The sequence below is a fragment of the Onychomys torridus genome, chromosome 7, assembly GCF_903995425.1.
Source record: "Onychomys torridus chromosome 7, mOncTor1.1, whole genome shotgun sequence".
Lineage (NCBI taxonomy): Eukaryota > Metazoa > Chordata > Mammalia > Rodentia > Cricetidae > Onychomys > Onychomys torridus.
The window spans coordinates 16,539,378-16,560,597 of NC_050449.1; the positions used below are offsets into that span (position 1 = coordinate 16,539,378).

The 21,220-nt window shown below is 48.1% G+C and overlaps 1 protein-coding gene across 3 annotated transcripts in view; it reads left to right on the forward strand.

The window, feature by feature from the left end:
- Carm1 (coactivator associated arginine methyltransferase 1) overlaps positions 1 to 21,220 on the forward strand; it is a 50,957-nt gene that overhangs the window by 16,111 nt on the left and 13,626 nt on the right. For all 3 annotated transcript variants that reach the window (XM_036191835.1, XM_036191836.1, XM_036191837.1), the window contains exons 2-6: positions 11,347 to 11,472; positions 15,464 to 15,570; positions 16,458 to 16,562; positions 18,825 to 18,935; positions 19,910 to 20,087. In XM_036191835.1, the coding sequence (XP_036047728.1) occupies positions 11,347 to 11,472; positions 15,464 to 15,570; positions 16,458 to 16,562; positions 18,825 to 18,935; positions 19,910 to 20,087 (627 nt within the window). The remainder of the gene's footprint in view (positions 1 to 11,346; positions 11,473 to 15,463; positions 15,571 to 16,457; positions 16,563 to 18,824; positions 18,936 to 19,909; positions 20,088 to 21,220) is intronic.

The following is a 21,220-nucleotide window of genomic DNA, read 5'->3' on the forward strand; positions in this document are numbered from 1 at the left end:
TTTTTTGTTGTTTTTTATGATTTGTTTATTTTTATTTTACATGCCTGTATTTATGTCTATGTGAGGGTGTTGGATTCCCCCAGAAATGGAGTCACAGACAGTTGTGAGCTGCCATGTGGGTGCTGGGAATTGAACCTCTGGAGGAGCAGCCAGCACTCATAGCCGCTGAACCATCTCTCCATCCCCTGCTTTTTGTTTTCTAAAAAGATTTTTATTTTATGTGTAGGAGTGTTTTGCCTGCATGTTTGTGTACCACATGTGTGCAGTGCCCATGGAGGCCACAAGAGGGTGTCAGATACCTGAAAACTGGAGATACATTGCCACCAGTTATGAGTTGCAGTGTGGGTGCTAGGAATTAAAATCCAATCCTCAGGCTAGTGAGATGTCTCAGTGGTTGAGAGTACTGACTGCTTTTTCAGAAGTCCCGGGTTCAAGTCCCAGCACCACATGGCAGCTCACAACTATCTATAATTCCAGTTTCAGGGGACCTGACACACATGGCAAAACACCACCACCACCGCCCCCCCCAAAAAAGAGTGCTGCCTGGAAAAATAAATAAATAAATACCCAATCCTCTGGAAGAACAGCCAGCGCTCTTAACTGCTAAGTTATCTCTCTAGCCCATGATTGTGTTTTAATGTGGGTTCCGGGTTTTGAACTCAGGTCTTTGTGCTTTCATGACAGACACTGCTCAAACTCAGAGATCCACCTTTGTTTGGAGCACTGTGACTAAAAGCGTGCACTGCCACATGTCAAAACCTACTTCTTAGGTGGGCGTGTTGGTGCACACCTTTAATCCAAACACTGGGAGCCAGAGGCAAGCTTATTTCTGTGAGTTAGAGGCCAGCCTGGTTATAGAACAAGTTCCAGGACAGCCAGGGCAATACAGAAAAACCCTGTTTTGAAACACAAACAGAAAACCCCAAAACAAAACAAAACAAAAAAAGCTACTTTAATTGGCCATTCATTTGTTCATTCATCTAGTAGGTATTCGCTTTTGTGTTCAGGACTTCCTTATACTGTATCAGCAGATGTCTTTGTGCTTGTTTGCAAGTAGAGCTGTGTAGGATAAGAAAAGCAAAGGAAGTTCCCTGGTCTGGAGAAGAGAGCCGTTGCTTCACCTTGCAAGGACAGAAGAGCCTAGAGTGACCTCATAGTCCTCATATGCCCCAGGGCAGGCAGACTGACTGCAGCCACTTCCCAGCTTCTCTGTGGACAGCAGATCATCTGCCTTAGATTACAACCAGAGGGTGATCTGGCTGAGCTCCTGGGTCAGCTCTCCACGACAGTGGGTGATCTGCACTGGTGACAGCCATCATGACCACTTCTGTATTAAGCAGTGAGGATGGCCACTTCCGCCTCCATGACACAGCAGAGAAGGACTTTGACCCCTCTGTACCTGCTTCACAGATGTGCTGTCAACAGCTTGTTCTCAGCACCACCCTCGATGAGCTGCCTAGCCTTCCCTGGGGGTTCTATCAGTCTTCCTACCCTGAGAATGTTCGGATCTCTCTTAGATGAGGGAACCAAGACCCAAGGTTGCAGCTGAACAGTAGACCTCCTTGATCAGAGCTTATTTTAGCCCTGTCCCAGCTGGGGCTCCACAGTGATCTAGCCACGCAAGACAGAGGAGAAACCTTTGGTGGCCAGTGGCTTGGAGGCAAAGTTATTGCAGGGACTAGAGGTGGGAGGCCTTGTGACAGGGGTGTTTGTAATACAGCTTACACCCCATCCCTGTGCATCAGCCTGTCTACTCCCTCCCAGCACTCTGCGTTCTTGTCTTCTCACTGGCTGCCTCTCACCCCTGCAGTCTCTCAGCATGTGAAGCAAGAGTCAGTCCTTGTGTTCACAGCTGGACCCTACCCCTGTGCTTGGTGCACTGGCTGAGGCTGGGTGGGCTCAGGGTTTCATCTTGGTCTTGGGGAGAGGTTGGGGGTGTTCCTCCTCCTCCCCTAACCCTCCTCTCACTGTGGAGTGGCTCTTCTGGAAGGTAAAGGGCCTGTTGTACTCGGCAGTGTTAGGTGAGTTAAGGAAAGACTTCGTACTTGGCCCATGTGTGTGCTTCCCAACAAGTGTCCAAGATGGGCAGCTTTAGTTGCTCCTCTAGGGGTGGTAATAATAGCCTCCTGCTGGGCAGGTGAGGGTGTGAGGTGTTGTTGACCTTTGTCCCACCTACTTAGCTGCTTTTTAGTGTTACCCTATTGCCCCTCTACCCGGCTCCTTATACAAATAGAAGGTTCCACTGGAGAAGAACTTCCCTTTAGGTCTTGCCCACTCCTATTGGTCTCTCTAGCCTACAACCTAAGGCATCAAGGGATTTCTGCTTGCCCTATTGCTTTCTAAACAAGGGGTGGGGAACAGTGACCTTCAAGCAATGGGAAGATCTCTAGTCACACTTAGATATGGACAAGCTTAGCATTTGGACCTGTGTCTTTGTGCTTCACACACTGAGCTCCTGCTGGAGAGGGGACAAGGGTAGAGGACAAACCATTGAGACCAGTATCCTTCCTTTAAGTGGAGTAGCCCCATATGCCTGGCGCTGGGCCAGAAGGCATAGGCAGATGATACATGAGGAGTGTGACAAGCCGCACTCTGCGGTGGGGACTTGTCTAGAAGTGCTAGAAGACCTCTGAGAAGAAATCACTTGGACACGGGATGAGCAGGGCTGTTCATGTCCAAGAACCACAGCACTCAGAACTTGTGCCCATACTCAAGGGATGCGAGAATGGGGTAAGCTGTAACACAAATCTTAAAATGGCCTTTTAATAAAAACCCCAGAGCCAGAAATTGGGGTGAATGCTGAAAGATCAGAGAGACAAAGGAACAAGCCACTGCCACACCTTGCCAACTCCTCAGCCTGAAAAGGCTTCAGCCGGATGAGCTGCTTCTCCCGAAAAGCCTTTAGTTCCTGTCTCCTCATATACCTTTCTCTGCCCAGCCATCACTTCCTGGGGTTAAAGGTGTGTGTGCTTCCCAGCACTGGGATTAAAGATGTGTGCCACCACTGCCTGGCTCTGTTTCTCTCCTAGACTGAGTCAATCTCATGTAGTCCAGGGTGGCTTTGAACTAACAGAGGTCCAGATGGATCTCTGCCTCCTGAATGCTAGGATTAAAGGTGTGTGCCACTAGCTGGGTGGTGGCGGCGGCACACGCCTTTAATCCCAGCACTCAGGATGCACAGCCAGATGGATCTCTCTGTGTTCTTTCGAGGCCAGCCTGGTCTACAGAGCAAGATCCAGCACAGGCACCAAAAACTACAAAAAACAAAACAAAACAAAACAACCCTATCTGGCCTCTATGTTTAATCTAGTGGCTTGTTCTATTCTCTGATCTTCAGGCAAATTTTATTAGGGTACACAATATATCACCACATTAACCAATGAGCTAGTGGCTGGACCAGGCACGGTTCAGTGTAGCAGAGGATGGTACAGAGAGCCTATGAGTCCCATGTGGACTTTTGACTTCTTACCGAAGACTCTGAGAAACCAGGAGGCCATGAATGTTATTTTTCTGTTTACTTGTTTTCAGTGAGTTTTGTTTGTTTGTTTTGTTACTTTGTATATATGCATGGGTGCACCTATCCTGGTACATTGTGTAGAGGTCAGAGGCCAATGTTTGCTTCTGACCTTTTTTGGTTTTTCGAGACAGGGTTTCTCTGTGTAGCTTTGTGCCTTTTCTGGAACTCACTCTGTAACCCAGACTGGCCTCGAACTCACAGAGATCTGCCTGCCTCTGCCTCCCGAGTGCTGGGATTAAATGCGTGCACCACCACCGCCCAGCCCTTATTTCTTGTTAAAGCAGAGTATCATTGTTTCTGCCAATATACACTGTACTCCTCCAGGTCAGCTGGCTTGTGAGCTTCTGGGTGATTCTCCTATCTCTGCCTGTTATCTCCTACAGGAGTGCTGGGATTACAGATGCTGGCCATCTACCCCACTTTTCATCCACATGAAAAGTTCTAGGGATTGGAACTCAGGCCTTCAGGCTTATGTAGCTACTGCTTTTACCCACTGAGTCATCTCCCAGCCCACTTTGCCCAGCTGGGCAGAGGAAAGTTTTGGATACAGAGTCTCCTTCTGTAGTCCAAGCCGACCTGGAACTCATTGGGTATCCCATGTTGCCCTCAAACTCAGGGGTGATACTTAAGCTTTAATTTCCCAAATACTAGGGACTAGGTGTGTGCCCCTACACACATGGCATGTTTATTTTGAGAAGGGTTTCACTGTTGCTACCCAGGTTGATTTTGAACTCATGAAGGTCCAGTGACCTCTCCCTCCTGAGTATGGAGGGAGGGTTGTGTAGATTCTTCTGTCCTGGGGAGGCAGCAGGTCTACGACAAGTGTAAGATGATTTCTGGCAAGTGAGGAACAGGGTAGCTTGCATCCCCAGTCCATCCTCTTCCACCCAGTTCTCTTCCATGTCTCCTAGCTTAAGAATCTTCCTAGTGCTTCTGACCATGGCTGTGGGAGCCTCTAGGTTTTGGAGCTGTATGTCTGACTAGGCCTCATGCTGCCCCTCAGCTTGGCTGCCCTCCTTCCTCTACAGTAGTGGTTCTCAACTGGTGACTTGAGACCCCTTTTAGCAAACCTGTCTCCAAAAATATTTACATTATGATTCATAACTAGCAAAATACAGTTAAGAAGTAGCAACAAAATAATTTGATGGTTGGGGGTCACCATGACATGAGGAGCTGTATAGGACTGAAGCATTTAGGAAGATTGGGAACCACTGCCCTACAGGTTCCCTGCACTCACTGAGAGGTTTTTCCAGTCTCCCAGCCACACTGGCTTTGGTGCGTCTCCCGACTTGCATAGCTTAGTGCCAGGGTCCCTCAAGTCTAGGGTGGAAGTGGATGTTCTCATCATCTATGTAAGCGGGTGAGGGCATGAGTAGAAGAAGGTAGGCTTAGCACTCACTACACCTGTAATTCTAGACATGGCAGCCCTGTGAAGTAAATCTGGCTCTCTGCCTGGTTTGTCAATAGAGTTGTCTTGACACAGCCATAGTTATTTGTTTACTTATTGAAGTTTGCTGCTGACTGAATTGAGTCATCGTGACACAGATGGTCCTTACAGAAAAATTTCTTTTTTTCTTTTTTAATAATAGTGTTGGAGATGAGGCCCAGGACTGAACACATGCTCAACAAGAGTTTTACCACTGAGTTTCATTCCTAGAATGATGTATTTGGCTATTCTTTAGAAAAATATGACCACTCCAGGATGCTGTCAAGTCCTAGCACCTTGGCCAGGAGCAGTAACTCTGAAGACAGTCCCGAGACTCGCTGTATAACCTTGAGTAAGATTCTTACCCTCTGAGCAAGTTGGTGACATAATGAAGAAATGAGGGGCCTTTGTAAAGTGTTACGGGGCTGTCTCATGGTAGAAATTGGGGGATAGATGAGGGACTTTTTTTGGTTTTTCGAGACAGTTTCTCTGTGCAGTTTTGTGCCTTTCCTGGAACTCACTCTGTAGACCAGGCTGGCCTCGAACTCACAGAGATCCGCCTGCCTCTGCCTCCTGAGTGCTGGGATTAAAGGCGTGCGCCACCACCGCCGGTGAGGGACTTTTTTGTAGGGAGCGACATGGGCTGTCTTGGAGGTTTTCTGTCATGGGGAATCTGTTCGCGTCCCACTTGCCCTGTACTGCTGTTCCCTGTCACCCTAGACTCTCAGTCCTTGGCCACAGAACTTGAAATGATCGGGCTTTGGTGGCCAGGACCAGGGTCCTCAGCACTGTTTTAATCCCTCAGTTCAGGGCCCATTCTCTGTGCTCCATTTGAGACCCATTTGATAATCCACCCAGACAAGGACTGTTCCTACCCATAACCCGCCATTCCTGTTTTCACTTAGGGACTCTAGAGAAAGAAATGATGATAACTCTGGCCTGAGCTTGACTGGTGTGAACCAGCATATACAGCTCAACCCTCCCCGTGTTTGCATGTGTCAGTCAGTGTGTGCGTTGTATGTGTATGTCTTACTGCTGGTGTATATACATAGGCACATACTTGCATGGAGATCAGAAGAGGACATCGCGTGTCCTGCTCTGTCACCCTACTTTATTCCCTTGATACTGATGAACCTGGCCAGCTGGGGTTCTAGGCATGTGTGTGGCCTCTGCCAAAGGAACATTTTGTTTGCTTTTGGTTTATTTTTATAGAGATGGAACCCAGGATTTTGCATGTGCCATGCAAATTCTTCAGAGCTAAGCTTGTACTCCAGGCTACCTAAAGCGGGAGTGGGGGTGGGGCTGTGGTGCAGCTGGTTTGTTAGCTTGCATGGGTATATCAGAAAGGTGCCTGGGGGGCTGGCTGTATGTGATGCTCAGAGAATGCTGATTCCTTCATCTGTGCTTTCAAATTTCTCAGCCAGGGTAGCCCTGGCCACAGCCCTGCTTGGTGGCAGGTTGTAGAGGAGCACCCAGGGCAGCTGGTAAACAAGCAATCTGGGGTCTTATCGTCATATCTTCTGTCCCAGGAAGGGCGTGGTCCCAGGCACCTTGCCTTGGGTCCCTGTGTCTAGGACAGTGGACAACCAACACACTTGCTTTTCCCTAGGCTAGACAGGACAACCGGGAGCCAGGGTCCCTGGGCATGCCGTAGGGACCAGTCTTCTTTCTCTGTTGAAGTGACAGCCCATAAACTAACACGGACCATTTTAAAGAACAGTGCAGTGGCATTGAGCTTATTTGGTGTTATATAACTGTGACCTTTAGCTATCTCCAAAACCCTGTCATCACCTCAAAGGAAACCCCACACCAGGAAGCTCTTGCTCCCCTACTGCCTTCTCAGAGCTCCTGGCAACTGAAAGTCTGTCCCAGCCACCCCAGTTTACCCTTCCTGCTGTTCCGTTGAATGCAGTATTTATTGCACGGCATTTGTGGCTGACCCCTTTTGACAGTAGTTTCTGGTAGTGTTCCAGGCTGTAGCTGGTCTTGACTTTGTTTCTCTCTATGCTTAAATAATACCATTATCTGATTCTATTTATCTGTTGATGAGTTGATGGTATTAGAGTTGTGTCTAGTTTTGACTATTTGTCTCTGTATGTGTTGTATTTCCTTCTGACTTCGATCTTCCTGCCTCTGCCTTCTGAAGGCTTTCTTATAGCTGTGCAGCACTCCTGCTGCTTGATGTACTTTATGCTGTGCTGGGGATAGAGTCTAGGGCTTCCTGCATTCTAGGCAAGCACTCTGCCAACTAGCCAACTAGCCCTGACCCCAGCATGTTCTGTTCTTTCTTTGAGCTCTTACTGTGTTGTCCAGGTTGGCCCTTGAACTTCTGGGCTAAGATTCAGCAAGCCCCTTGGCCTCAGCCTCATGACAGACTGGACTATTGCTGCAGTCCCTATACCTGACTATTTACAAACAAGCATTTGTTTGAAGCTCTGCCTGCTGTTCTTTGCGGGCATATACCTGCAAGAGAGTTGCTGTGTCAGGCGGTCACATCCCCTCTAGAGATGTTTGCTGGCCTTCATTCTTCTACATCTCTCCATTCACTTGCTTCATGTCACTGTTTAAATTGTAGACATTATGAGAAGTGACATCTCACAGACAGTGTTAGAGTTATTTTCATTTTTGTTTTGTTGTGGGTTTTTCATTGCTATGATAGATTCTAGGGCCTTGTACTTTCAAGGTAAGTGCTCTGCCCATTTATTTATTTATCTATCTATTTATTTATTTATAAAGATCAGGGTCTCAATGTGTAACTCAGGGTAGCCTGGAATTCAAGAGTTTCCTAATTTCAAGTTCTAGAGGTCTGAGGGACAAGCATGCTTCTAGGTCACCTTCTTTGTTTGGTTTTTGAGATCTTGTTATGTTGCCCGGGCTGGTCCCAAATTCCTAGTCTGAGTAGGGATGCTTCAGCCTCCCCACGAATTTATATATGTATGTATATATATATATATATATATATATATATATATATATATTGGTTTTGGGAGACAGGGTTTCTCTGTGTAGCTTTGCGCCTTTCCTGGAACTCACTTGGTAGCCCAGGCTGGCCTCGATCTCACAGAGAGCCGCCTGGCTCTGCCTCCCAGTGCTGGGATTAAAGGCGTGTGCCACCACCGCCCGGCCGAATTTATAATTTTAAATTTTTCAAAAATTGCAATTTATGGACTGGAAAGATGGCTCAGTGGTTAAGAACACTGACTACTCTTCTAGAGGACCTGGGTTCAATTCCCAGCACCCACATGTCAGCTCACAACTGTCTGTAATCCAGTTCCAGGGGATCTGACTCCCATGGCAAAACACCAGTGCACATAAAATAAAATGAAAATTGCAGTTTATGCCAGGCGGTGGTGGTGCACACCTTTAATCCCAGCACTTGGAAGGCAGAGGCAGGCGGATCTCTGTGAGTTCGAGGCCAGCCTGGGCTACTAAGTGAGTTCCAGGAAAGGCTCAAAGCTACACAGAGAAACCCTGTCTCGAAAAACAAAAAAAAAATTGCAGTTTATGCAGCTCACACATGATTGAGCCTGTATGATAATGAGTATTCAAAGACGGGTAATGCCTAGGGGGGTGGGGGGCGCTCACCAACCTAAGACAGAGTGCCTGTGTGGCCTGGACAGGTGTCTCTATAACGGGTAAGGTGACCTGCTCACCTCCCACGCAACTTAAGTCAGAAGCTCATTTTTTAGTAAAAGGGGGGGGACCTGTAGGGCCCTGGCCCCTGTTTTGGGTAACTGTTGCCTTGCTTGCTGACCTTGACCTTGATATCCTCCCTATGTTAATCCCCTGCTGGGTTCCACCCTCCTGAATGCTTAAGGGAAGTTCCTTGTCTGTGTATCCTGCATACTGGGCATTAACAGCTTAGATGCAAGATTGTAAAACATCTGCCCTCCGGGGTTCTCCCATAGTGCTGTAAGCCTGTATTTAAGACCTCCTCCCTCCGTCAATAAATGGCATTCAGTATTAAAAAAAATTGCAGTTTATAGTTCTCATGCTCTTAGTTTCATAGCTAGGAAGGAATCCATTGCCAAATCGAAGTCACAGATTTATCCCTGTGTTTCTTTCAAAGAGCCATATAGGTGTTTTTTGTTTGTCTGTTTTTTGTTTTGTTTTGTTTTAGGTATGAGTGTTCTGTTGGTATCATATCTCACTATATAGATGGTTGTGAGCCACCATGTGATTGCTGAGAATTGAACTTAGGACCTCTGGAAGAGCAGCCAGTGCTCTTAACCACTAAGCCATCTCTCCATCCCCACCCTGTAGGTTTTTTAATTACATTTTTAAAATTTATTTGTGTGTGTGCATACATGTAGACATCAGAAAATGACTACTTTTGGAAGTCAGTTCTTTCCTTCCACCATATGGCTCCCTGGGATTGAACTCAGTAGGTCAGGCCTGGCAGCAAGTGCCATTACTCCCTGAGTCATGAGACTCTCACCAAACCAAGAGTCTTCCAGTGTGAACTCTTGTTTGGGCCAGATTCATTTGAGTAGTTACCTCTTGTTATAGTGTCAGGTCAGAATTTAGTTGCATGGTTTTCCAAGTGACTGTCCAGATGTTCCAGTGTTCCTTATTGGAGACGCCTGTCTCCATTGGCACCCTTGTAGGAAGTAGAACTCCCTGTAGACACTCTTGTAGAATGGTCGCTTGACCATTAACGGCAGAATTTATTTCTGTGTTCTCTTTCTATTCTGCAGGTCTATCTTGTTCTTTTCAAAGACTATTTTGATTACGGAAGCTTTATGTGACTCTTTTGAATCAGAGACTCCTCCAACTAATGGTTCTTTTTCACCCTATTTTGGCTACTCAGGGTGCTTGGAAACATGTCTTCAGCAACATTTACACCAGCCTTTTTTTTTTTTTTTCTTTCTGTTTTGCTACTTATTTGGCGAGCCATGTGAGAACAGCAACATTGGTCCAGTAAACTTACCCACTGCTGCATTTGTGTTCTAGGAATAAGGATGTTCTGGGGCTGTGACTATAGCTCAGTTGGTAGATCACTAACCTAACAACACACAGGGCCCTGGGTTCTATTCCAGCACCACATAAACCAGGCACACGATACATACCTATAACCCCAGCACTTGGTGCAATGAAAGTGGGAGTTGAAGATCATACTAAGCTGCATAGAGTTACAGGTTAGCCTGGGCTACTTGAGATCCATAGAGCCAGTGTCTCATTTCACACCATCCATCTAGTGTAATGGATCCAGGCCTGGGTCCATTGAATACTTAATAGCTGCCTCTCCTGTATCTCCTTCACTCTAGAATAGTTCTCAGTGTTTTCTCTCAACTAATATTGACCATTTGAGGAGATCTCGAAGGTTATCTTGCAAGCTGATCCACTCTGTGTATCCGATGGTGTCTGCTGTCCCTTTATGCGTTAAGGTCAAAAGTACTTGCTGGGGGCATTGGAGATGGTTCAATGGGGGGAAGGTGCTATTGCCCAAGCCTGGCAACCTGAGTTTGATTCCCAGAGTCTATGGTATACCATACAAGAAAGAACCAATTTCTGAAGGCATGTCCTCTAACTTCATGCTTGCCAGCATGCACAGGTGCGTGTACACACACACACACTACATAGCAATAATAAAATTTAAAATTTTTAAGCAGCAGTGGTACTACACAGGTGCGGTGGGATAGCAGCACCATCAGACAATATATCCTTTTTTTAGGGATATTGGCTTCATCCTTCAGCGTATTGGACTCTTGTTGAATAAATAACTAGAAAATATGGTTGTGATGGGCATATAGTGCTTCTTGACTGCTGGGCTATCTATGTAATTGAGCATACACAGTAGCTCCTGGGTCCCTGCCCCACCAGCCTGGACAGGCTACGTGGCTTGCTGTATCCTACTGAGAATCTGTAGGTGGCACAGAAGCATAGGTTACACGTGGCTCCCACAGCCAAGGACACAGTCATTGCCTCTGAGAGCAAAGGGCATCCTAAAGGGTCATTGGGACTTCCATCCTGACAGCTACAAAGTCCAGGGACGACCGACCCCTTGTAACTCAGAAGGACCTGAACAAATGCCCCTTTGGCAGAGCCAAGACTCCAAAGCCCCAGTACCTTCATTATCCTTGAGTTGTCTGTGTCTTCTAGGACTATCTCAGCCCCTCCTTAAGGATGGCTCTGCCTACATTCTCCCCACCTGTCAGTTCATACGGGGACAGGAGGTCTCTGGGAGCGCAGGCCTTCCCCTGGGAGTCAGACACTGACCTCCTGGGGACCCTGGCAATATCCCTGCAGTTCAGTTGTCCCTTATTCCTTTTCACTGAGACAGAGGCAGAGCCCTTCAAAGTGTTTATGAGGTACACCAAAAGGATGGGGTGGGCAAGGACACAGTTAAGCAAGGCATTCACCAGGGCACCTTTGCTCATGCCAGTATCCATCTCTTTTGCAGATGAAGATGTGTGTGTGTTCAAGTGCTCAGTGTCCCGAGAGACAGAATGCAGCCGTGTGGGCAGGCAGTCCTTCATCATCACACTGGGCTGCAACAGCGTCCTCATCCAGTTTGCCACACCCCACGGTATGTGTTTGGTTCCATGGTGGAGCCTGGGAGCTGGGGAGATGGTCAGTTAATAGAAGTGTTTGCCACACAGGCGGAAGGACCTGAACTCAGTACTTAGTACCACATGAAAAGTCAGCCTTGGCAGCATGAGCTTGTAATCTCAGAGGGAGAGAGAGAGATACAGGTTTATCCCTGCAGCTCACACTGGCCAGCCAGCCTTGCCTCATCAGAGTTCTAGGCTAGAGACTGCCTCAGGAAAAAAGGTGGATGATTCCTAAGGAATGACACCCAAACCCTACCACTTACCTCCACATACACAGGCACCACCACCACCACATGCACACCTACTATGTGTGCACTTGCATATGCTGAGTGCTTTGGCATACACTTATAGCGCTTGTAGTTCCAGCTGCTGAGGAGGCTGAGGCAGAAGGAAGGATTCCTGCTTAAAGACAGTATAAGTTATAGTCGTGGTCAGGTATGGGGTATGGTGGCACATGCTCATTGTCTCAGCTTCCCAGAAGGCTAGAACATGAGGGTCACTTGAGCACGAGAGTTTGAAACTAGCCTGAGCAGCCAACGTAACAAGATCCTTGCTCCAAAACAAGAAGAAGGCAAAAACCCAGCCCCATGAGGAGATATGTTCTCAGTAAGAATGTATTCTTGGTGTTAAACAGATGCCCTGACCTGACACCTCAGTGACTGCTGTGGATCCTCTGGGTCTCAATTCTTTGTCCTTTTCTCCAAAAGGGCCATCCTTACTCTCTTGCCATACCTGAGCCTCTCAGCGAGCTAGTTGGGTTAGGCCTGAGGCCAGCTTTCTCAGCTGTGGCTAGGATCCCAGGGGAGGGGTGAGATGAGGTCTAGAGGTGGGCAGAACCTTCGCTCTCATTAAAGAAGCTCCTGGGGGCTCTGGGCAGGCCTGTTGTTAGACATGTTAGGGACACTAAGGTTGTTGAGGAGGGCTTGTGGAAACCCAGGTGAACAAAGCTGGGACCTTGGGGTTTTCTGAAGCAGTAGCCAGGCCTGTGAATGTCCTGTGGCAGGACTTGGTCAGTTGAGTGCCTGGGTGAGTCTGGTGACTGGTACAGGGGAGAGGGGCTGCTGGTTTCCCAGAGCCTGCACTGTCTCCACAGGAAGTTACCTGTGCCAGCATCCTCGGGCCTCCTTTCCTTTCCCTTCTCTCCCTCCTATCTTCTTCCCTTCTGTGTAATCCTAATGCAGAGGAAGAAGGACAGGCAGAAGATCAGGAGTTCAAGGCCTGCCTCTTCTATGTTGCAAATCTGAGAAGGAGCCTGGGCCCTATGAGACACTGTCCCCAAAAAATTGAAAAAAAATGTTTTAAATTTGAGGGACTAAAATGTAGCTCAGCGGGTGAGCCCTTGTATAACATGCTTGAAGTCCTAGCCCCATCTACATACAGTCCCAGCACTCCGAAGGTGGAGGCAGGAGGACTAGGAATTCAAGGCCAGCCTGGGCTACTTGTCTGGTTTTTTGTTTTGTTTTGTTTAGTTTAGTTCTTTTTGTTGGCACAGAGTCTTTACATGCGTGGCCGGAGCTAAATAAACACTCATAGCTCTACATGCACAGGCAGCATAGCTCGTGGAAGGGCTGAACATCTTGGGATATATTCCTAATGGAGAAGGTCTGCTGAAATCCAGAGTTGTTGATGATTCGTCTAATTTTCGTGCATGTGAATGTAGGTGTGCTTGTGCTGACACACGTGGAGGGGAGAAGAGCTCCATATATGTTGGTCATCTCCTTTTACCTTGTTTGAGATGTACTCTCTCAATGTTCACCACTGAGCACACCAAGCTAGCTGACCCACAAGTTTCTGGGGATTTTTTAATCTCTGCATTTAGAGTGAGAGACATGATGCTACTACATCAGATTTTTATGTGGCTTTTGGGGATCTGGTTTTGGGGTTTTGTTGTGGTTGATTTTTTTCTCTGTGTAGCTCTGGCTGTCCTGGAACTTGCTATGTAGACCAGGCTGGCCTCCAACTCACAGAGATCTGCCTCCTGAGTGCTGAGATTAAAGTGGTGTGTTACCACCCAGCTAAAGATATGTTGGAAATACTGCCACCAGGAGTTACCGTGCACATTAGATTATTAGTCTGGAGACGGGCAGGAGGTGAGAGTACTGGCCCTATTCCCCACACAGCAGCTCAGAACTGTCTGCAGCTCCAGTTTGAGGAGATCTGAAACCTCCTAGCTTCTGTGTGCACTAGGCAAGTGGTGCAAATACATATATGCAGGCAAAACACCTAAACACATAAAATCAATTGCTAGGGAGGGATGTTTAGAGAGATGGCTTAGTGGTTAAGAGTTCTTCTGAGGACACAAGTTCAGTTCCCATTACCCACATAGCAGCTCACACCTGTCTGATACTCCAGTTCCTCTCGGGGACTCCTCAGGTATACAAACACACATGCAGGCAAGATACCAAAAGTAAATAAATAACAAATCCTCTAGGTGATGTGGCCTGGGGTTAGTTCAGTCCCAGGGAGTTGTAGTTAGATTTTTCATTGGGCCACTAGCTCACAAATAGTGACATGGAGACTTACTATTAATTATGAAAGCTTGGCCTTAGCTTAGGTTTGTCCCACTGGCTCTTAAAACTTAAATTAACCCATTTATTTTAATCTACGTTCTGTCATGTGGCTTGTTAACCTCCTCTGACTGTACTGCCTGTGCTGCTTCCTCCGAGTCTGGCTGGCAACTCCACCTTCTTCTTCCCAGAGTTCTCTTTCTACCTGGAAGTCCTACTGCCTGCCTAGCTATTGGCCATTCAGCTTTTTTATTTATTTACTTATTTGTTTATTTGTTTGGTTTGGCTTTTCAAGACAAGATTTCTTTGTGTGACCTTGGCTGTCCTGGAACTAGCTCTATAAACTCCTCAAACTCACAGAGATCCACCTGCCTCTGCCTCCTGAGTGCTGGGATTAAAGGTGTGCACCACCACTGCCCGGACTCCTGGCTGACTTTTAATTAGTTAGTATAAGTTAATTTGCATGTATCTGTGTATATGATGTGTTTAAATGTATGTGTTTGTGTGTACAGGAGTATATGTGTTAAGGTGCATGTGCATGTAGATGCATAGGAGTATGGAGGCCAGAAGCTCTTAACCTCATTTACCGAGTAAGGGACTCTCTTGAACCCAGAGCTCATCAGCTGTGCTGGGCAGGCTAACCAGTGTGCTCCAAGGACCCGTCTTCAGCCCCTCATCACTGGGACTCCACATCTGGACTCCAGTCCTGACACTTGTCTAGCAAGGGTTTTATCCATTGAGCCAGTTCTCCAACACTTTTTGAGCTGGGGATCGAACCCAGGGCCTTGCGCTTGCTAGGCAAGCACTCTACCACTGAGCTAAATCCCCAACCCTTTAATGTATTTTTATTCTTTGAGAATTTCACACATTCATACAGTGTATTTTTACATATTCACCCCTGATTCAAGCCCCATCCTGTCTCCTCCTCAACTCCCCTCCCTAGCAGCTGTCAGTTGTTTATAGTCCCTCAACTAGGGGTGAGGCAGCTGATCCTCTCTGCTCCCCACCTTCTGAGTAACTTCTGTGGGAATCGGTTCAAAGAATTTCCTAGCACTGTGTCCCGGGAAGGGTGCTGACACCCTCTCCCCATGCTTTTCTGGGTTCACAGGAATCGCCTGCTCTCTTCAACATTGAGGTGGTGTTGTCCTTGTGTCCAGTGCCACTGTGAGGTGCTTCCCACACTTGCAGGCTGTTGTCTGGGAGGAATGCCCAGGCCTGTTGTCCCCACGTGCAGCCGCAGTCATGCCCTCCTGTCAGTCAGAGTGGCACTCTTGGCTCTTCTTTTCCTGTCCTCCTCAATCGGGACATTGTATTGGGGGAGAGGAAGTCACCAGTTCCCATGTGTCCAAGTAGACAAGTTGGGAAAGGCAGACAAGAAGAGCAAATGCTCAGGCCCTCAGACTCTCCCAGAGGGCCATCATAGCACTGGCCTCCCAGTGACCTGGCTCCCCCTTTGCAGATTTCTGTTCTTTCTACAACATCCTGAAAACCTGCCGGGGCCACACACTGGAGCGCTCTGTGTTTAGCGAGCGGACAGAGGAATCCTCAGCTGTGCAGTACTTCCAGGTGAGTTAGCACCTATCCTGGGCCAGACAACCACCCTGGTGTTATCCTCCCTGCCTTCCCACAGGAGGCCACGTGGCACAGAGTAGGCCCACACGGGTGCTCACCCTGGCTCCGTCCTTTACTAGCTGTGTAGCCTCAGCAGGTGTTCACCACTTGCTGCTAGGCCTCAGTTTCCTCATCTGTGATGCCCAAGTCCTCAGGTGTTTAGAGTAGTGACTGAACTATAGCAATGTTCTAAACCCTTGGTGAGTGTAAAGCACTGTGTCAGCAATCTTCCATGCCAGCAGCACTTGGACTTTCCCAACAACTGTTATTGTCCCCATTTACAGATGAGAAAACTGAGGCTCAGAGAGGTTAAGTGACTTTGCTCCAAGTCACACAGCTCTTATGCAACAGAGCCACGATGGGAAAGCAGGTCTGCCTGATGCCCAAGACTGTGGCCCTGCCAGGTGCCACGCTGCCTCCTGACCGCCTGTTGTCTTACAGAGAGACACCGCACATCACCTGCCTGGCGCTCTGAGCTCTAGGGTTTTGTTCCATCCATTCTTCTTTTTTGGGGCCCTAAGATGGGACAGTTGGCCCCTAGATGTTAGAGCCCAATCCATGACAAATTTTGTGATTTCTTGGGTTACCTCCTGGTCCAGGTGGCATCTCTGTCTGTCAGCCATGACAAGAGTGGAAGTGTCCCTCTTGGGGACTGCTCCTTAGATCCCTGCTCCCACTTGTGGAGCAGCTGGCTCATGTCGGTTGGGTTCAGGCTGGAGGAGGGTACATGACCTCCCAAGGGAGGTTTATGCTGTCAGGCCCTCCTTCCATCTTAGGGCGGCCATGGCTATGGCAGTCTGTTATGCCGTGTGCCATGTGCCCTTGGTGTGTCTCTGTTCCAGTTTTACGGCTACCTGTCCCAGCAGCAGAACATGATGCAAGACTATGTGCGGACAGGCACCTACCAGCGTGCGATCCTGCAGAACCACACTGACTTCAAGGACAAGGTGAGCCGGCGGGACAGAAAGCATCCTCAACAGAGGCGGCTGGTCCCCCAGAGGCTTGGCCAGGGGCCTCCCTTGCCTCCTCCAGGTCTTCTGCCTCCTTTCTTTCTTTCTATCTGTTGTTCTGAGTCAGCCCTCCATTTTCTTTTAGTTAAAATTCATTCTTCCATTTCCTATAGAGAACACTTTGCCTCTTCTAACATACATGTCTTTGGTCGCACTGTTTTCTGCCTCTGCTGTATTGGGTGAACAAACGTTAAGGTTTACATGGAACCTAGCACTAATGCCAGCACTCAGGAAATGTTGCCAGGAGGGTCACCAACTATAGGATCAGGGACACTTACCTAGCATGAGGAAGACTGACTTCCATTCTAGTGTTGCAGAAAAATAAAACGGCTTTCCATATGGAAGTTGATGTTTGGATGTGTGTGTTATAAAACAGTGAGTAAGCTGGGTGTGGCAGCAAGCACTTTTGATCTTGGCAGAGGCAGGCATATCTCTAAACTGGAAATCATCCAGGGCTATACAATGAGTCCCTTTCTCAAGAAGAGGGGGGGGGGGGCTGAGAATAATGAAGCCACACCTCTTTCCTAGTCACACAGATGACTTCTGTGGGGAGCAGTTGATCTCCAGTAGTAGTGGACCCCAGCTGAACCTTCTCTCATCCATTTCAGTTCTAATTTCATCTACCAGGAACAAGGGCAGAACCCACAGGCTGGGGACTCCAATGATACAGAACCCTACCCCTCAACTTTAAATATCAAGGTCCAGCCCCAACTGCCTTTCCCAGGTTTTTTGACAGATGGCTCTGAGTTGGGGTGCCCGAAACAGCTGTTTACCCAAGCAGCTCATAGAACTCAGGGAAGCATGGTTACCAGCTTCTCAGAGGATTCCAGAGGATGGGATGAAGATACTGGGAACAGTACTAGAGGGGGCCTCACTGCTTTCTGGAGCTTCTAGCTCCCACTCAGCCCCACAGACTGAACTCAGAACCCAGACTTTTCTGGCACGATTACTGATGGTGTGCTCATTGGCTTGGTGAGGAAATCCAGCAAGACCTGTGCGCATGTTCTTGGCCTTTTTAGCTAGCATCCCTTCCCCCAAGCACAGTATAGATAGGATAGGACCCTTTTGAAGTGTCTTTGCTCTTGTGTGTGTGAGCAGGGGAGGGGTTGTTAGACAATACCTATTGTGTTGTCCAAGCTACACTTAGGCTCAATCTTCCTACCTTAGCCTCTGGCAGCCTGCCTCACCATGCCTGGACACCCCTCCCCTACACCACCATCACCCCACTCCCTATACTTTTACTGTTGTTCAGTCCAGGTTGGTGATGCATACCTATAATCCCAATGCTTGAGAGGCCCAACGCAGAGGTCAGGAGGACAGGGCCATTCTGGTCTTCCCAGTACTGTGTAAGGTAGTCAACACTTTATGATCTAGGCTTTCTGTTGGATGGTTTGGCCCAGCTGTGGGGTTAGATAGGCATTCTGAGCATGTGTCCGGCCAGCCAGGCAAGGCTGAGATATTTGGTAGGTCAGGCATATCAAATGTAGTTTTGCCTCATATATGATCTCATTGTGGAGGGAGGCACATCTTTGTGATCTTTTTTTTTTTTTTTTTTTTTCTTTTTCTTTTTCTTTCTCCCTTCTCTATCTCTTTTATGTTGGACAGGGGTGACTTGAGACAGGCAAGGTTGTCTCAGATATCACAGGCTTGCCTTGAACTCACTATTTTCACTTGTCAAGTGCTTGAATTACATCCTCAAGCCTTATGCTAGCTCTGTCTCAGCTTCTCAGCAGGTGGGTGGGCGAGGACAATGAGTTTCTGGCACCAGGACACTTCCTCCAACACCTCTCTGGTTCTCACCTCTCTGTTCTTCCCAGACCAGCAGTATTTTCATCTTCAGAACTGTGTAGTCTAGGCTGTCTTGAATTCATGGTCCTCCTGCCCCAATCTTGTCATTGCTGGGATTATAGGCATTTGCCACTGTGCAAGACTGCTTTTTGTTTTATTTTATTATGTGTGAGTATTTGTCTGTGTAGCACATGCATGCAGTGCCTGGGGAGGCCAGAAGAGGGCATCAGATCTCCTGGAACTGGAGTTACATTGAACCTAGGTCCTCTGAAGAGTAACCATCGCTTCAGCCCCCTGAAAACAATTCTTTGTTGACACATAGTATTTCTGCTATTATTTATGTTGTTTGTGATGGGCATAGTGTGTGGTGGCTGGCACATCTGTAGCCTCACACACATACCATTTTCTCAGATTGTTCTCGACGTGGGCTGTGGCTCTGGGATCCTGTCATTTTTTGCTGCTCAAGCAGGAGCCAGGAAAATTTATGCAGTGGAGGCCAGCACCATGGCTCAGCATGCTGAGGTCAGTGTCCTACTGGGGCCTAAGCCCTTCCTTCCCTTCTCATGTGCTTCATCTCTGTACCCACCCAGAGCCCCCAGGGGACCTGGAGACATCACTGCTGTTCTTTGTCTCTAGAACCATGTGGTGTAGGCAGGAGAGGGGAAGCCCACTGGGCCTTTGGTAGCAAAGCCACAGTGATTAAGCAGGTATCTGTGTTCTCATGCCTCAGGGGCAGAGTGGCAGACAGCCCTCCTGTTGGGAATTCTGAGTCATGTACCTGAACTGTCCTGAGTGCTAGCCTGCCTGAGCCCCATACATCCTCTGCAGATGACAGCAGGATTTCCTTTTACCATGTCCTTGCTCCCACTCCCCACCCCCACCCATACTTTTCTCATGGAAAACTTCATTTTCAAGTTCAAGATTGAAAACCTACAGAGGGGTAGTAAATACTGTGCTTTCCTCTCGTAAACCCAGCTTCCTACTACTTAGGCCCTTTACCAGACAAAGAGAGTCCCCTAGGTTCTTCCAGACTGTTGGGTGGATACATTCATGAGCTTGGCTCCCCTCCCACAGCCTATATCTCATAGAAACAGGACACTGCCAGCTTGCTCCTGGGTGTTCCCTGGCTGCAGCTCTGGGACTGTGAGTCTCAGTGCAGCACTTGTACAGGGCTTCCACGTTAGTTCAGTATCTCCTAACCAACTGCCTCTTCCTTCTCGTAACACGTAAGTCCCCTGATACATATCCCTTCTATCAGGCCCTCACTGTGTGTGAAAGACAGCTTGCCAGGACTAGGCTCTAGCTCTGGGGGTAAGCACTTCCCCCAGCAGCAGGGACATTGGTGTCTGAGGCTGGGCCACAGGAGCTCTTTCCCCATGATTAGTGTGTCCACAGGAAAAGCAGAGGTATGAGCAGAGACGGTTCATGAGCCATTCTTGGGGTTGAGGAGGACCTATACCAAGCAAGTACAGGGAGCCTTCTTCCACCTCCTACAGGTCCTGGTGAAGAGTAACAACCTGACAGACCGTATCGTGGTCATCCCTGGCAAGGTAGAGGAGGTCTCATTGCCTGAGCAAGTGGACATTATCATCTCAGAGCCTATGGGCTACATGCTCTTCAATGAACGCATGCTTGAGAGCTACCTCCATGCCAAAAAGTACCTGAAGCCCAGTGGTGAGTGTCCCATGCTCAGGAGCACTGAGGCTGTTGCTAAGCCTTTCAACCACAGTAGGTGGTCCCTGGGCAAGCCCACGGCTACCAGCAGTTTATAGGTGGTTACTTGTGCCCTTGTCTGTCAGTGATCTACAGAGAGTGGGGGTTTTCTTTCCTCCTACCCTAACCAAACCTGCTGTCTATGGCTTCTGGATCCTCAGATCCCAAACAAGAGTTCCACTCACCCCACCTGGTATTGACAAGCCCCCAGTAAACCCCCAGAGCCGCCCCTAATAGGACAGAGATGGGAGTCCAGGGATGGGCTGAACTCTATCACTGGTGGTCTCCTAAGGGTTGTTAATCCCCAAACTGGAAACCTTACCCAGGGCTTTGGGGCCAGCCTACTCTCCTAAGAGATAAGAAGTGGGAAGGTGGGAATGAGTGCACGCCTAAGGTTGCAGGTGATGCATGTGTGTATGGGAATATATACAGGTGTGTGGATGGGGTTGTACATTTGTGTTTCTGTGTGTGGTATTCACATGAAGGTGTATGCACAGGTTTATGGATGTGTGTTCTTGAGTGAAAGTGTGGATGGTGAGAGTCTATGGATGGTGTAGATATGTGTGCATATCTGAGGGTGTTGGCTGTGTGGTGTTTTATTTGGTGTTTAAGGATGTGTGTGTTTACATGTTAAAGTCTGGGGGTGGTAGATGCGTGTTTGTGAAGGTGTGAGATCTGAGGGTAAATATGCAGGTAGGCGTGCACTGAGGAGTATGGTTTGTGTGAAGGCATGTGGGTGGGTTTACACCTCTGTGTAGGTGTATGTACATGTATGTGTAAGGGCCTGTGGATATATTTCATTTCCTGTCCATGTTCCTGGCTGAATGTCCATACCATACCTCTGGTTGAGTTCCTGCACCAAATGGCATGTTCACACCTGCCTGTTTGTACTGGGATCTGTACTCTGCTCTGAGCACAGTAGTGCAGTCCATTTCTCTGATGAGTTCTGGGGATGCCTGTATCTGAATAGTTCTTTAAAGGCATAGGTGTATATGCATTTGTGGGAGCTCTGGGACCCTGGCCTAGAAGTAGCCTCAAGTAGAGATTAGCAACCAGGCAGGTACTGCTGACAGCCTTGGTGAATGCTGATTCCA